This window comes from Anomaloglossus baeobatrachus, chromosome 7, assembly GCF_048569485.1.
Source record: "Anomaloglossus baeobatrachus isolate aAnoBae1 chromosome 7, aAnoBae1.hap1, whole genome shotgun sequence".
NCBI classification, from domain to species: domain Eukaryota; kingdom Metazoa; phylum Chordata; class Amphibia; order Anura; family Aromobatidae; genus Anomaloglossus; species Anomaloglossus baeobatrachus.
Genome location: NC_134359.1, coordinates 295,440,404 through 295,456,498, shown reverse-complemented (window position 1 = coordinate 295,456,498; position 16,095 = coordinate 295,440,404). Strand labels below are relative to the sequence as shown.

At 47.8% G+C, this 16,095-nt stretch overlaps 2 protein-coding genes across 5 annotated transcripts in view; one reads left to right on the top strand and one right to left on the bottom strand.

Annotated features, from left to right (window-relative positions):
* Positions 1-7,791, bottom strand: CDIP1 (cell death inducing p53 target 1). Of its 2 annotated transcripts, none has more exons than XM_075318459.1 (5): positions 7,683-7,791; positions 5,666-5,766; positions 5,319-5,429; positions 4,627-4,924; positions 1-3,966 (listed from the first exon to the last, which is right to left on the bottom strand). In XM_075318459.1, the coding sequence occupies exons 2-5, from the start codon at positions 5,748-5,750 to the stop codon at positions 3,855-3,857; spliced, it is 606 nt and encodes a 201-aa protein (XP_075174574.1). In that variant the 5' UTR covers positions 5,751-5,766; positions 7,683-7,791; the 3' UTR covers positions 1-3,854. The 2 variants fall into 2 exon arrangements, with proteins under 2 accessions (XP_075174574.1, XP_075174575.1); XM_075318460.1 differs by having other exon boundaries at positions 5,319-5,426.
* Positions 6,235-16,095, top strand: part of C7H16orf96 (chromosome 7 C16orf96 homolog) — a 24,958-nt gene continuing 15,097 nt past the window's right edge. Inside the window, exons 1-6 of one of the 3 annotated variants that reach the window (XM_075318456.1) lie at positions 6,235-6,275; positions 9,326-9,423; positions 14,269-14,684; positions 14,953-15,057; positions 15,257-15,337; positions 15,625-15,711. In XM_075318456.1, the coding sequence (XP_075174571.1) occupies positions 9,414-9,423; positions 14,269-14,684; positions 14,953-15,057; positions 15,257-15,337; positions 15,625-15,711 (699 nt within the window). In that variant the 5' untranslated portion in view covers positions 6,235-6,275; positions 9,326-9,413. Of the gene's footprint in view, positions 6,276-9,061; positions 9,230-9,325; positions 9,424-13,424; positions 13,565-14,268; positions 14,685-14,952; positions 15,058-15,256; positions 15,338-15,624; positions 15,712-16,095 lie in introns of those variants that run through there. The other 2 variants (XM_075318455.1, XM_075318457.1) reach the window with 2 other exon arrangements.

The window sequence follows — 16,095 nt, the reverse complement described above, 5'->3', positions numbered from 1 at the left end:
TCAGGTCATTACTGGTTTAATGCTTTATCCTCCTATTAAATAAATCGAGTTCACAGTTACAAGGATCCGTGGCCACAACTGGCACGTGGCCTGAGCAAGTCACACAAGGGTTAAGTTGGCAAAATTAGAAAGGAAAGAGCAGGAGCTAAAAAATGAGTAACCCAATAAAAGGGAAACAAAATGTCATCCATTATCCCCTACTGATATTATTTACTGCCCTGCAACAATGACATCATGTGACTGCTGACACTCATGACTGGCTGCAGCGGTCATGTGGAGACATGTGATGTCATCGCTGGAGAAATGTAAACAAGAAGCAGCAGGAACCAATGGTGTTATATTTATAATCCCATTTCAGGGTTTATATATAAATATAATTAGTTGGGGTTTTTTTTTACGCTGGTGCTTATATACAATGCTTGGAAAGTCAGATGCCAGACTTTAAAGGGGGGAAAAAAGTGAAATAAAGGGTGGTCCAAAAGTAGGTGGAGAGTGTGTGTAATAGGGTTATCAGACATGGTGTAAAGCGAAACTGACTCCGTTGCCCTTAGCAACCAATCAGATTCCATTTGTTATTCTTCACAGACTCTTTGGAGAATGAAAGGTGAAATCTGATTGGTTGCTAGGGGCGACTGGGTCAGTTTCACTTTACACCATGTTTGATAAATCTCCCCCTTCATAACCCTATAAGGCTAGTTTCACACTTGCGTTGAACGGCATCCATTACATATAATGGCGCAACGGATCGTACAAAACAACGGAAAGTTGTTTTTTTTTTTTCTTCTTTACAGTTTTACCGGCAGCAGACTATTGTGAATGATCAGCTGAGAGCTCTCACAGGCCAGCGGCCGGGCGCTCACCTGAGAGCTCTCACATGCCGGCGGCCGGGCGCTCAGCTGATCGCTCTCACATGCCGGCGGCCGGGCGCTCAGCTGAGAGCTCTCACAGGCCGGCGGCCGGGCGCTCAGCTGAGAGCTCTCACAGGCCGGCGGCCCGGCGCTCAGCTGAGAGCTCTCACATGCCGGCGGCCGGGCGCTCAGCTGAGAGCTCTCACATGCCGGCGGCCGGGCGCTCAGCTGAGAGCTCTCACATGCCGGCGGCCGGGCGCTCAGCTGAGAGCTCTCACAGGCCGGCGGCCGGGCGCTCAGCTGAGAGCTCTCACATGCCGGCGGCCGGGCGCTCAGCTGAGAGCTCTCACATGCCGGCGGCCGGGCGCTTAGCTGATCACTCTCAATAGCCGGCGGCCGGGCGCTCAGCTGAGAGCTCTCACATGCCGGCGGCCGGGCACTCAGCTGATCACTCTCAATAGCCGGCAGCCGGGCGCTCAGCTGAGAGCTCTCACATGCCGGCGGCCGGGCACTCAGCTGATCGCTCTCAATAGCCGGCAGCTGAGCGCTCTCAAAAGCCGGCGGCTGAGCGCTCTCACATGCTGGCGGCCGGGCGCTCAGCTGATCGCTCTCAAAAGCCGGCGGCCGGGCGCTCATCTGAACGTTCAGCCACCGAGAGACAAAATAAAGTTTGTGATAAAAAAAAATTAGCATGCGCAGTGAAAAATAGAGGATTCTGCCGCTCAAAAAAACGTTACATGCTGCGTTCCTTCCGCCCGGCGGAAGCAACGTAGGTACTTTTGGCACAATCCGTCATCCATACAAGTCTATGGGAAACAGCGGAATCAGTTAACGGATTCCGCTGTTTTCCAAAAGGGCGGATTGTGGCGGAAGGAAAAAACCGCAAGTGTGTAAGTACCCTTACACATACTGCCCACCTACTTTTGGACCACCCTTTATATCAGACCCACGGCACCAACTGGCAGCCATTAACAGGCACAGGAGCCCTGTACATGTGGTAGCCATCCTGGGGCTGCATCTTAATACAGCCAGGGGAAGAAAAAGCCACCGGCCACCGCTGATGCCAGGATTCTAAAGAAAAACACTTTAAATTTATTCATTTCAGCAATGTCTGAATTCATGTTCTCTGGGCCCACGTGACCAATCAGCGCCAGCTTCCTTCACCCTGCCTTCGGACATTGCAGCAGGAAGTCAGCGCTGCACTCACATCCTGCTCAAATGCCCAAAGGCAGGGGAGACAGACGCTGGGTGCTGTTTGGTCACGTGGGTCTCGGGACCATGACTTCAGACATTGCTGGAACAGCAACCACACTGCAGAGGAGTATAGGCTTATTTATTTTTACGGGGGCCAACAAGTGGGTTCTCCAAATAGTGGACATCCCTTTTAAGGCCATACCAAACACTATCACTTCTGTCTTCTGAGTCGTTCAGCAAAAATTACAACTCGGGATGCAAAAAAAGAAAGCATCAGTATGCAGACACCTTACACGCGGCTATAAATCGGCAAACCTGAGAAAATTACAATTCGATCCGTAACACCGGACGTCCGCTCTTACAAATTCACAAAGACGAGATGAGGGGAATCTGACGCGGAGTCCCACCCACCCCCGAGAAACATAACCAGACTCCGGACAGGATAACAGGCCACTGAAGCGAGGTGTAATATACAGGTCATTATATATACAATGATTACACTACATGATGAGGTTCACATGTCACCCCCGTACGATGCAACGAAATGGAACATTCCAAAGAGGGAAGGACGGACCAAGGCAGGAGATGAATGGTGGCTCATTCGGAAAGTACCATGCACCGCGGTTAACGGGGGGGGATTTAGTTTTTATAAAAGTCTTATCAAGAAGAAATAAAATAAATATTAGTGTTTACAGTTAGGATAATGACAACCTTTAAGGGTAAGATGTCACCAGGACGGATCCCTTTAAAAAAGGGGTTCTTCATCCACTTTAAGAGAAAAAAAATCTGATTAATAAAGCAATAGGGTGGATTACTGGTAACAGACTGGTCGCTATAGGTGGCCGTCTGGAAGCCGCACTGGTTGCTATGAGTAGATTGCATAACAACCAGTCTGACTCAGGTCTGCGGCTCAAGGGGCGACAATCAAACCCGCCTTTTCTTCATTTACTGCTGTATTAATCAGCTTTTTGCAGATGTAAAGGGCTTATCGCGTGAAAATCAGAGAAATGGCTCCTCCTACTGATCGGAGCAGGGAGAGCCGCTAAGGACAAGTAACGCTTTCTAAGCAGACCGCGATCAGTTCATTGCTGGTCCTGTTTTGATTTAAAGAAAGCGGTCTGTCTAGATGAGACAAGCCCTTTAAGTGGAGAATCCCTTTAAATGTGACCAAGACTACACTTTACAGCCCTGCAAGAAGTCAATGAGAGGCCAGAACAAAGCCATGAGTCCAAGACTGATCATAGCATGCGCGGACTCCATCACTATTCATAAAGAGTCCAGAGGGCGGAGCCTTTTAGAATGGAGCCTCTGATTGGCTCTTTGCATAACCAGGGCCGCTTATGCGTAAAATGAAACTTTTAAAGAGACAGCATCCATTCATAGCAGCTAAATCAACCCTAAGACCACTGCATTGAGAGGATCGGCACTGGGTAAATTATGGCACTTCCCTTCCATCCTTCACAGGCCGGAATTCCTTCATATCTGAGGTAGCCAGAACGGGGCCTAAAGAGTTAACGGATTCATAAACTAAAAAAATCTACAACTTCATTATCGAGCGTGGCAAAGCCTGGCACACGTGGGTAGAGAGGCCACGGGGCGCGACACGTAGGAGGTCCAGGAAACATCATGACACATTTTCCATGTGGTCTTCCGTATCGGCCACCAGGGGGAGACACTCTCAGAGCAGCAGTCAGTCATGATTCCTTCCTTTATTGTGGCCAGTCCTAGAGTTCACAGCTTCCTCGTGTGGATGTGCGGACGGAGGATGAGATGAGACGGACGGAGACGTGGCACCGGGGACGGGGGTCTTCCTTAGCCCATCCTCCTGTACGTGTAGATGTACGCCTTGCAGTTGGGGCAGGTGTGGGTCACGTCTTTAAGGTCGTTGATCATAAAGGGGATGAGACAACAGCCCAGGTCACACCTGAAACAGAAACGGAGGACGCTGTTATGCAAACTCTCCCCCGACACAATGGCTACCCCCCCACCCCCAACACAATGGCTGCCCCCCCGACACAATGGCTACCCGCTACCCCCCCCGACACAATGGCTATCCCCCCCCGACACAATGGCTGACCCCCCCCGACACAATGGCTACCCCCCCCCCCCGACACAATGGCTACCCGCTACCCCCCCGACACAATGGCTACCCACCCCCCCCCGACACAATGGCTACCCCCCCCCCCCCGACACAATGGCTACCCCCCCCCCCCCGACACAATGGCTACCTACCCCCCCCCCCCCCGACACAATGGCTACCCCCCCCCCCGACACAATGGCTACCTACCCCCCCCCCCCCGACACAATGGCTACCCCCCCAACAATGGCTAGCCCCCCCCCCCGACACAATGGCTACCCCCCCACAACGGCTGGCTACCCCCCCACAATGGCTAGCCCCCCCCCCCCCCGACACAATGGCTACCCCCAACACAATGGCTAGCCCCCCCCCCCAACACAATGGCTAGCCACCCCCTCAACACAATGGCTACCCCCCCACCCCCCCGACACAATGGCTAGCCCCCCCCCCCCGACACAATGGCTAGCCCCCCCCCCCCCCGACACAATGGCTAGCCCCTGCACTTACCCCACGAAGCAGCAGAAGCAGCACAGCAGACAGTTCATGAGCCCGATCTCGTGGGAGATTTTGGTGATGATGGGCTGCTGGCAATGTGGACACACCGTCTGCACCGGGGATCCCTGAAATATTTCTCCCTGCAGGACGGTGACCGTTGTGGTGGTGGTGGTGGAGGCTGAGCCGGGGCCGGGAGGCACAATGACGGTGGTGCCGTGTGCGCCCGGTGACGGGAACGGCTGAGAATACTGGCAAGTGCTAGGCGGGTAGTAGCCCATAGGGCCGTACGGTCCAGGCGGAGGGTAGTAACCTGGGGGGAGGAGAAAGTCAATGCCCTTTGCAGGGTCGAAAACAATTGCATCTGTGCCAACCCTGCATGCAGCCCCATGGGGGTCTCTTTTAACCCTTTTCAAACAACGAAGGGTCTCGGATTAACGCGTCCCCCTCCCCTGCAGTGTTACATTGGAAATTCCTAAGAATAGACCTCCACTTTTTGCAGTGCTGCGTCCCCTTCACCCTCAGGATCGATGGGGGCCACCACATAATATCTGCCACAGCTCCATGTAGTGGCCGCTCTTGGTATTGCAGCTCAGATCATAGAAACCCAGCTGCAGTACCGAGAACGGCCACTGTTTGGCGCTACAATCACCAGATCCCCACCGATCTAACAACATCCCGTCCTCTGTGTCACTTCTCCCGCTCACCTGGATTGGGGGCGACGTAACCTGGATTGGCATCATACGGCGGGGGTCCTGAATCCGGGGGTACAAACGGCATGCTGGGAGGGTAGGCCCCCGGAGGTTGTCTGTTATCTACTAAATAAGAAAATCATACCATGTGACGGGTGCAGGAAGCAGCAGATGATTAATGAAATTTGCAACTTCCTCTGCTTGCTGTCAGTGAAAGAAACCATCTGATCTGATTAACGCCACAGCTGAGGGTTTGGTACAATTGGATCCGGACGATCTCTCTCCTTTCCTGATCTGGTTTGTATCAGTCTGCGGGGAGAGGATGCAACTGTAACAAACCCTCAGCTGAGAGAAGCGTGTACCTTCATTGCTGGGTGACGCGTGCTTGTCCTCCAGCAGCGGAGCGGTGGGGCCCCCGGGGTACGGAGGGGGAGGGTCACTCGCCATCGCTAAACGGATGTATCTGGTGATGAAAAGAAGAAAAAAATAATAAGATGAGTGATGTCACAAACGGTCCGGCTCAGATTCTTACTGGACGGAGGCGCAGTATGTTCTCCGGAGCTGCTCTTCTACCTAGAACACGGAGTAGCATATTCTGTTACAGTGTGTCAGTGCAGGTATAACGCTGCTGTCTGGACTGGATACAAGACCTACAAAGCCCCAGACAACACCGAGCCTGAAATTAGAAATACAGAACATCCCTCCAGCAAACAGACGGTTAACAGCGACCGGTCTGCAGCGACTTATTCTCAAAGCCAAAAACTACATCTCCCACAATGCAATGCAGCCCAGGCAATGAATGTGACCTGCAGTAATAAACCTTCAGCCCCTTTCTTAGAGGTCAGAGAAGGGGCCGAGCCCTGGAAGAGGAGAGGGGGGGGGGGGGGGGGGGTGTGAAGGCTCCGGACCCCGGGATGGAGGGACACAGCGGCCTGGGAAAGACAAGACTGGAAAAACTCGTCACAGCTGAGGGTTTGTTATGGTGACAATAGGCAAATAAAGGACACGTTATATAGAACGGCTGCGGTACTGTTATATCCAAGCAGAGATCAGCCAGAACCAGAATGTGGCCAGTCACAGGCAGCACAATGCAGCCCGGAGCTGTCACTCACCCGCTACAGATCGCATGGGGGACAGAACCGCCGCCATCTATTGTCAATGCGCACATACACCACTGATCCAGAGCTACAGCCTGTATTATACTCCAGAGCTGCACTCGCTATTCTGCTGGTGCAGTCACTGTGTACATACATTACATTACTGATCCTGAGTTACCTCCTGTATTATACTCCAGAGCTGCACTCACTATTCTGCTGGTGCAGTCACTGTGTACATACATTACATTACTGATCCTGAGTTACATCCTGTATTATCCTCCAGAGCTGCACTCACTATTCTGCTGGTGCAGTCACTGTGTATATACATTACATTACTGATCCTGAGTTATACCCCAGAGCTGCACTCACTATTCTGCTGGTGCAGTCACTGTGTACATGCATTACATTACTGATCCTGAGTTACCTCCTGTATTATACTCCAGAGCTGCACTCACTATTCTGCTGGTGCAGCCACTGTGTACATACATTACATTACTGATCCTGAGTTACCTCCTGTATTATACTCCAGAGCTGCACTCACTATTCTGCTGGTGCAGTCACTGTGTACATACATTACATTACTGATCCTGAGTTACCTCCTGTATTATACTCCAGAGCTGCACTCACTATTCTGCTGGTGCAGTCACTGTGTACATACATTACTGATCCTGAGTTACCTCCTGTATTATACTCCAGAGCTGCACTCACTATTCTGCTGGTGCAGCCACTGTGTACATACATTACATTACTGATCCTGAGTTACCTCCTGTATTATACTCCAGAGCTGCACTCACTATTCTGCGTCACTGTGTACGTATGTTATTATGAAAAATTGGGGGTCAGGATATTGACACGAGCCGTTATAGGCTCCATAATCAGTAGAGATGCCGCTCGCTGACAGTTTCCTTGTAGCCTCTGATTTGTTCTTCACAATAATGAGGAAAATCAAGAATTAAAATAAGGGAAAATTGGAAAATTCTCCCCAATGTCCGATCTGTGCACAATACACAGGTAATATTACAGCAGGGTGTAATACAGGGCAGGGCATGCTGGGAGTTGTAGTTTTTCTTGTTTATTATGTAAAGTTCAGATTAAAATGTCTAAATAAACATTGAAAAATACAAACATAAGGTGAAATATAAAAAAAAATACATTCAATGATATAATATGTGGAGATGATAATATACAGCAACGTCATAACGAGCGGCCATTACCACTGAGGGCTCCTCTGCTGCATATGTGGGCGACATACCCCACCCCCGGCCCCAGGAGCCGCACTCACCTCTCTCCTGCCGCTGCTCCTACTGCTCCTGTTTACTCGTTGCACTGCACCTTGGGAGCTGTAGTCCCGCCCCTCCAGCCAAACACTACAACTCCCGAACACCAAAGCGAGAACTTCCGCTTCTGGTAATACTCAGGCTTCGCTAATAATGGCTTTTTTTTTTAAATTGAATAACTTTATTGATTACATGTTATGAAACAATATTCATATATTGTCATTGTAACATAAGGCGTGGATAATAAAGTAATTGAATATATGAAAAATAACCTTTTTTTTAATTGAATAACTTTATTGTCCATTTGTTATGTAAAAATATACATATGGAGTGGAGAATAAAGTTATTGAATATATGAAAAATAAGCTAATAGTGTTTTTTTAATTGAATAACTTTATTCTCTATTTGTTATGTAACAATATACATATAGTGTCATTGTAACATAAGGAGTAGACAATAAAGTTATTGAATATATGAAAAATAAACTAATAGTCTTCTTTTTAATTGAATAACTTTATTGTCTATTTGTTATGTAACAATATACATATATTGTCATTGTAACAATGAGTGGACAATAAAGTTATTGAATATATGAAAAATAAGGTAATACTGTTTTTTTAATTGAATAACTTTATTGTCCATTTGTTATGTAACAATATACATATAGTGTCATTGTAACATAAGGAGTAGACAATAAAGTTATTGAATATATGAAAAATACGCTAATAGCGTTTTTTTTAAATTGAATAACTTTATTGTCCATTTGTTATGTAACAATATACATATAGTGTCATTGTAACATAAGGAGTGGACAATAAAGTTATTGAATATATGAAAAATAAGCTAATATTTTTTTTAAATTAAATAACTTTATTGTCCTTTTGTCATGTAACAATATACATTTAGTGTCATTGTAACATAAGGAGTGGACAATAAAGTTATTGAATATATATATGAAAAATAAAATAATTATACACTCTGATATAAATATATAAATATTTGTTATATATTCAATAATTACATAATTGCCTTATATTTTAATCTTGTCATAATGTGAGTTCTAAACTGGTTGCTAAGGGGTTGCTAAGGGCAACAGTACTTTGTTTACAGTGAAAATGGGTGGATTATTACTTTAATATTTGATATGTTGGGAATTTTATACTTTTTTTCAAGAAAACGGTGTAAATAATGTAAAATTAGCTTTGTGATGGTTGCACATAGCAACCAATCAGATCGCTACTTCTGTTTTCTGACTTGCCTAAGAGCTGTCTTCTGATTGGCTGCTGTGATTCGCGCCATTCTTGTGACTTATTTCAGTTTTTATTCCCCCCGCACTATGTAGAAGTAAGCGGAGGATTTGCGTCTATAACTCTTCCCGTAATGGTGGAGGTTTCCTCATTAAACAAAAGAGCTTTGTCACAATCATTTATACCGCCGTATGATTGGTTCCCTTACAGCCAATCACAGCGTAGCTTAGTGCCGTTTAAATTCCAACCCCATAAAATGTAAAAAATTGTGTGTAAAATACAAAATGGCGCCCCCGCGCAGTACGGTAAGTAGTACAGGGGCGGCACTGGAAAATACGCACACGGGGAGGGGGGCACATACTTTTCTGTAGTGTGACTGATATCCTCAATTACCTTAACAGACCCCACAAGTCCGGGAACGTATAGGATTTGGTCTTGGAGGGAGATTCGGTGAACGAGGAATATTTTAGTCCAGTTTTGGGCTCCAAAATGTTGTCAGGTAAGTGACAGAACGGACGGAGGACTGTGGCTGAGCCGTGAAGAAAGGTATCGGGGTTCAGCTGTAATACCAGACACAACCTGAGGACAGAAGGGGCGCTGTGCGGGAAAGAAAGCGGCCATGAGCCCTGTAACTGAAAATCCAGACACATCTACATCCGGGAATACCCTGCCAAATTCTGCCTTCCCCAACATCCACTGTCCGGAGACTCCAGCTCCCTCATATTCACTCCTCTTGTGGCTATTCCATCCAATCAGTGGATTTAACTCAATTTTGCCTGAACCGTACAATTTTTTTTTTTTTTTAAATTAATGACAATGAGATTAAAATTCGGATCATACACGACATTAAGGCTGTGTTCACATGTTGCTTTTTTTTCAACATGCAAAACGTGCTCTCTTGAACGCAAAGAAGCTGCTTTTTAAAAGCAGGGTTAGCGGCAGTTTTGATGATTTTTTGTTGCATTTTTAGGCTATGTCCACACAGGGCTTTTTTGGTAAGTTTGTTTCCCTGACCAAAACCTGATCTTGTGGCAGGAAATCTCCTTTGAGTCATCTGCGTTTTTGGTGCATTTTTTATGCGTTTTTTAGTGTCGTTTTTGCTGCAGATTTGGTGCGGATTTGCTGCTTTTTTCTACAAAATGGTTTGTATCAGTGAAAAAATGCAGCAAACCTGCAAAGAATTGACATGCTTATTCTTTAAAAACCTGACCAAAAATGCAGGTATTTAAAAAAAACTGTTAAAACAAAAAACCCCCGATGTGTGTGTGTGTGTGTGTGTGTGTGTGTGTGTGTGTGTGTGTGTGTGTGTGTGTGTGTGTGCACATGAGATTTCAGAACTCTCATAGACTTTGCTGGGCCTGTAAAAAGCAGCTTTTTATTAGCATGGATTTTCATAAAACCAAGGCAACTCTGCAGGTAAAAAACGCAGCAAAAACTTACCAAAAAAGCCCTGTGTGAACATAGCCTTACTGCATATTTTAGTGCAGATCATATGCTTCTTAAGGCCTCCTTCACACTTCCGTGAAAAATCACGCACGTTTTTCACGGACGTGTCAAAGGTGCGTTTTGCCCTCCGTGAGCCGTGTTTATGGCTCACGTGTGTTCTCCGTGTGGTATCCATGATAACACACAGAAAATGGGAACTTTCTACTCACCTGTCTCTGGCGTTGCTGTCTGTGGTGCTGATCTTCGGTCTCCGGTCCTGCCGACTCCCCGCTGCTGCTGTTTCCGGCCGCAGTGAAGTGAATATTCAATGAGCATAATGAGCGGCGGTCAGAAGCAAGTGACAGCAGCGGCAGAGACAGCAGCGCTGGAGAAAGTGAGTAAAGGTTGTTTTTTTTCTCGCAGACACATGTGTTTTCTCTGGTGCGTGTCACACGGAACACATCCGTGTGGTCCGTTTGTGTTACGGAAAAACGCAGAAATAAAAACTGCAAAAATAAAAACGGCAGCCAAAAATGCACCGTGACGCCGTAAAAATGCATGCGTTTTTTCCGATGCGTTTTTGCCGCGCTTGCGTTTTTGTGCATTTTTAGCGGCCAAAAATGCTGCATCTTTGAAGTCACAAAAAATGGCAAGGTGCGCACATAGCCTAATGGTGCCCATATACCTTATTAGAGGGGCTATACAGCATTTTATATTGATGACCGTTCCTCAGGATAGGGGTGTAACACGTGCACCCCCATGGTCAGATTCTCCCATTGCCGGCAGCTGTCAGCTGTATAGATGCTGCGACCGGGTATGGCACATCCGCCCCTGTGGACTCTAAGGATATAAAAGTAGTGTAGTGGACAGTTCCTTTAAATTGACATTTTCAACCAAGATTAATGATCAAAGGGTAAAGGGGTTATCTGACAGTAGCGTGAACCCTGTGGGGTTGGAGTCTCTGGTCCTGTCCCCGATTCTTTCTTTGCTACTGAGTCTTCGGATTCTTTAGGGTCAGCGAGGTCCTTGATGGTCCCCTTTGCTGTGCAGGTGTTAACAGATCGGCTTGAAGCTCTTTCCTGTCCTAGGGTCCTGTACCCCGTTGGTGCGTAGTTCCAGGAGTACTCCACCGTACTCCACCGGCAACCACCTCTCCTCGGTACCAGGTCACCGTCAACCCGAGTCAGGGTGTCACTTTGCTTCCACCTTTACACACCACTCTCCACTGACTACTGTATTCTGACTACTCGCCACAGTCTGCCCCTCCCACCTGGTCAACTAGTGGACTGGAGTGGCTCCACCTCTAGGCGGCCATTGATTGGTCCCATCCTAGCTAAGTACCATTGTATGGGGGATTGTTGGGGAAAAACTGGAATTACCTGGGTTTTTGGTGTTACCGGCACTGGGTTCTGGGTCGCTAAGGGGGAATGTGCCGCCCCCGTGGCCAGCAGCTGCCGCTCGGGTCTGGGCCTTCAGGAAGTGGTGGCTCGAGGGTCCCCGGACCCAGGGGATCCTGTGGACACTCCAAATGAAAAGGTGGGGGGTTGGACGTATATGTACGGCTGAGTCGTATTAGAGTTCGTGACGCCACCCACGGTGTGTGGTGAGGTTGGACACCACCGCTGCTGTGACGGGGCACCCGGGGGAGATGTTGTGCAGCAAGTTGTTAGCCCCTCCGTGGGCAGGGATGGTGGCCCCGGGACCCGATGGGCGTTGGTGCAGGGAGATGGGCGACCACAGGATGCTGTTGTACTCACTATTATTGAACACACAAGTCTCTGGTAAACCAAAATGATGGTGGTCGGTGCCCACAACCAGCTGCGCTCTGGTCCCCCACCCGCCTTTCTCCAGCACCTTTGTAAACGTTGGACTACCTGAGCCTGCAACTTCAGGAGTCCGCTCCCGACTTGTGACGGCCTAGGGAGCCCTTGCCCGCAGACGCTGGCCCGTGGGATCTCTGAGCTGTGGCAGTGGCCTTTTATCCTTTCTCGGTGGGCTGTTGTCTTCTTTTGGGACTTTGGGTGGGCCAGGACCTAGAGTCCTGGCCTCAATCAGTTAATATACTAGTCCCCAGTAGTTTCTGGACCCTCCGGTTTCTGGGTCGGTCCCTCGGGTCGGTACCGGCGGGCTACAACCCTGTCCCGGTCCACCACGGTTCCACCGAGCCATCTTCCCGGCTCCTGCAGACGAGACCACCATCTGCCTCCTAGCCGAAGGCACCAGGGCTCCTACCCTGGCACCTGTCAGTTTGCCTCAGGCCCTGTCACAGGCCTGGCCTCCACTCTCCTTGAACTCCAGACTAATCTGACTACTTTTATCTGCCTCAGGCTATCAGGACTCCTTGGTGGGCGTCTTCCAACTGCCTGGGTCCGCCCCCTGGTGTGCCCATCAGCCCTGAGGGAGGTGACTACGGCGTACATGGTCGGCTGTGTGTTACCTTGTGAGGGAAGGGTGTAATTTGGGGCTCTATTTGTGACTACTTGGTCCGGCCAGGTCGTCACAGGAAGGCCCTGGATCCTGGAGGGGATGCAGAACCTTGTAGCACCCTGATGGTCTCAGGGGCGCTACATTTACGTACATTCACACTTGGTAACTTTTCAGATTTTATGGGCAGATAATCCTCAATGTACTGTAGTAACAAAAACAATAAAAATCTGCAGCGTAAAACCATAAGATAAAATCAACAAATCTGCGTCAAAATCAGTGCCAGATTTCATCCAAGATCAGCGGCACAATCCGAGGGGGGGGGGGTTTACATGTGATCGCACCCATAACGATTCTGACTCCCGCTGAAGTCCCCAGGAGTTCTGTTTCCTACAGTATATGTAACGGGTAATGACAGGAGCTTTCAGCACTTTTTTTTTTTCGCTGGGCGAATCAGGGGTCAGGTATATCTGCGCTCTCTAGCAGCTGACTGAATGCAGAGGACTATTGTGCAGGGAAACACAGGGGTTAAGTTACCAGCAGCAGGAGCGGTGGCAACAGGGACATAAACACTAGACAAGAAGAAACCTCTGCAGATTACCAGGCGTTTCTCCGGTCTCCTAGCAATGGGTGAAAACTTCCCGGCACAATCCGGGAGTCAGAAGGCATGGCTGGCTGCGAGGGTTGTTAGGAGGGCTCACTGTAGGATAGAATGAATTCCAGCATGCACCACTAGACAGAAGAGCTTGCACTCTACCCGCAGACATCAGCCGCCTCTGATTTTACATACGGTAAGATATTAAGAACATTCTGGTCTTTAAAGGTTTGGGATATTAACATGATGACATATCGCAGCTATGAACTGTGCTAGCGAATATTAGTGAGGGTCGACTTCTCGATCAAGTGTTTGCGCAGATCTGGCCACTCAGACAGGTACTAAATGAGTGAATGCCAGGACAAAAGTGTCCAGGCTTTTTTGCACCTATTTTATTCCCGCTTTTCGCCTGAGTATTCCAATTTTTGTTTCGCTTAAATCCGCCATACGGTTCCAGAGATATGAGCCTTTTTATTTAGTGTTAATTTAATGGTCTTCACAAAGGGGGCGTGTCTTTATGCTGCTTTGCATAATTATTATGTGAACCACACCCCCTTAAAACAAGATCATAAATATTGGTACTGAATAAAAAGGCCCATATCTTTGGAACCATATGGCGGATTTAAGAAAAATAAAAAATGGAATACTCACAGGAGTACCAGGAATAATATAAAAGACAAGATTGGACACTTTTGACCGGGTGAGAGGTCCCCTTTTAGTGTCAGTTTGACATCCCTTAAAGTGTAATTTTAATTGATATTGCAAGAACATCATTTCTGAGGAACATTCTGGTGTCTACAGCCCACTGCACACTTTCTTATACATTTTTAGAGTATCTTGTGAAGTTTTTTGCTTTTTTTATGTTAGATATTACCTTATTTATGTTGCATGCTCTTCCAGACCCCTCAGCCGCCTCCGCCATGTCAGGCTCTGTGTCCTTCAAGGAGCTCCTGAAGTTAGCAATAGGTTCTCCAGAACTTGGTGCCGTCAATTTCAATGCGCTCTACTCCTTGCTCTACGGCCTCCTGGACCACCTGCAGGCGGTGGACGTACGGAGGAAGTTGTCCCAGGAGGAGAGGGACTTTATACAGCCTGGGCTGAATAACGTGGACGACTCAGGGAAACCATCCACGCTGTTCCACCAACTGTTGGACAAGGTGGCCCAGATGGAAGCAAGGCTCCACCATCTAGATTCCCTGCCAAGCTCCACCAGTCTCTTACAAGCCAGTCAATCCCAGAAGAAGCCCGTGGAAGAGATGTGGCAGCTAATGCAGCTCAAGAAGAAGACGGAGATGAATGAAGATGGAGTCCACAAGGTCAGACATGATTGTGAGGGGGCCACAAAAGTGAGACATCACAGCTTGGATTAGTCATGGGTAACTAGTAGCTGAGGAACGGTATCAATTTTTAAACATTCCTCTCTGTTCTTCTAAGTTGTAGACCCTAAACCCAAAGAGGAACAGGGCCACAGTTGTGACTACAACCTCTGCACCTTACATAGCGACACCCCCAACACAATATTGAGTAAAAATAAGAGTTGACACAAGGTCCTATAACTGACTAATCGCATCTCTCTTTTTCTAGGCCATGAGCGCCTTCCAGGAACTCCTCAGCACATTTCACACCCTCAGACAGGCCAACGACCTCATCCAAGAAAGACTGGCATCTCTGGGCCACCAGATAACAAAGGTAACGCACGAGGTGGCATGACAAAGTCAGGGTGACTCAAAATTTGTTCTACGACTCATTAATTTTACATACGTTTGCTCCTCGGGGGCGGACACACCAAGGAGAGAAAGCACCAATAGGAATCCAGCTTGGCAGATGCGTGTCCTCCTCTGAGGAGCCTCGTTGACAAGATACATTCAATTTTCTTTCGGTTTTACAGATAAATATCCAGGAGGTGGAACGGAGACTACAAGACCTGGACGGGAGGACACAACATATTCCCCGGCTAGAAGACAAGCTGGTGAGGCATAAAAATATTAGGGGGCCAAAGAGATCTGAAAAACTTCAGCCAAGCCATCTAATGTGTACAGGGGCCTTCTAAACATTTCCTGGGGATGAGCATTCTCAGAGGAGACAAGCCGATCCCTGCGGTATCTGGCATCGGCTTATACCCCTCATTGAGAACACATGTACGCTCACCTCAGCTGAGCGTGAACGTTCTGTACGGTGTATATTAGCTTTATATGTATTTGATACTATTATATGGTCATTTATATGTCTATAATGAATTTATTTCTCTCTTTACAGGATAATCTGCAGACAAAACTGTATTCCTATCCCGAGCCATCGGATCTGCTCACCTGGCCATCTATACATGATACTCTGACCGACAAGGTATATAATAAGTATGCAAAAAACACTCTGCTGCATCATTTTATGTGTGTGAGCCTCTGTTATTCCTCCTGGAATAAGGAGGTGTGTCCTTGTCACACTGTCCAATGACCAATCAGCTGTCTCTGAACTGTCCAATCAGGCTGCGTAGGGACACACCCCTTTCACAATTGAAATGGTAACGCCCCTTATATATTTCCAGGAGGAATAACAGAGGAATCTGACAAAAAAAATGTTATCTGTAAACCTACAACTTCCCTTAAAGGGAAGGTCTCATTAGAAACAGCAAAACCAACAAGGTCCCAGTGGCCAATTCACCAATAAATAGGGTGAGGGGGGAGACCACTGGTAAAAGAGAGACCAAGACACGAGTATTTAGTGAAATAC

Bases quoted from the DNA above. Each gene is read 5' to 3' on its own strand.
- CDIP1 (XM_075318459.1), bottom strand. From the start codon at position 5,750: ATGGCGAGTGACCCTCCCCCTCCGTACCCCGGGGGCCCCACCGCTCCG. The intron at 5,430-5,665 runs GTACACGCTTCT...TTTCTTATTTAG, and splicing joins CGCGTCACCCAGCAATGAAG to TAGATAACAGACAACCTCCG. The intron at 3,967-4,626 runs GTAAGTGCAGGG...TTTCTGTTTCAG, and splicing joins TGCTTCTGCTGCTTCGTGGG to GTGTGACCTGGGCTGTTGTC.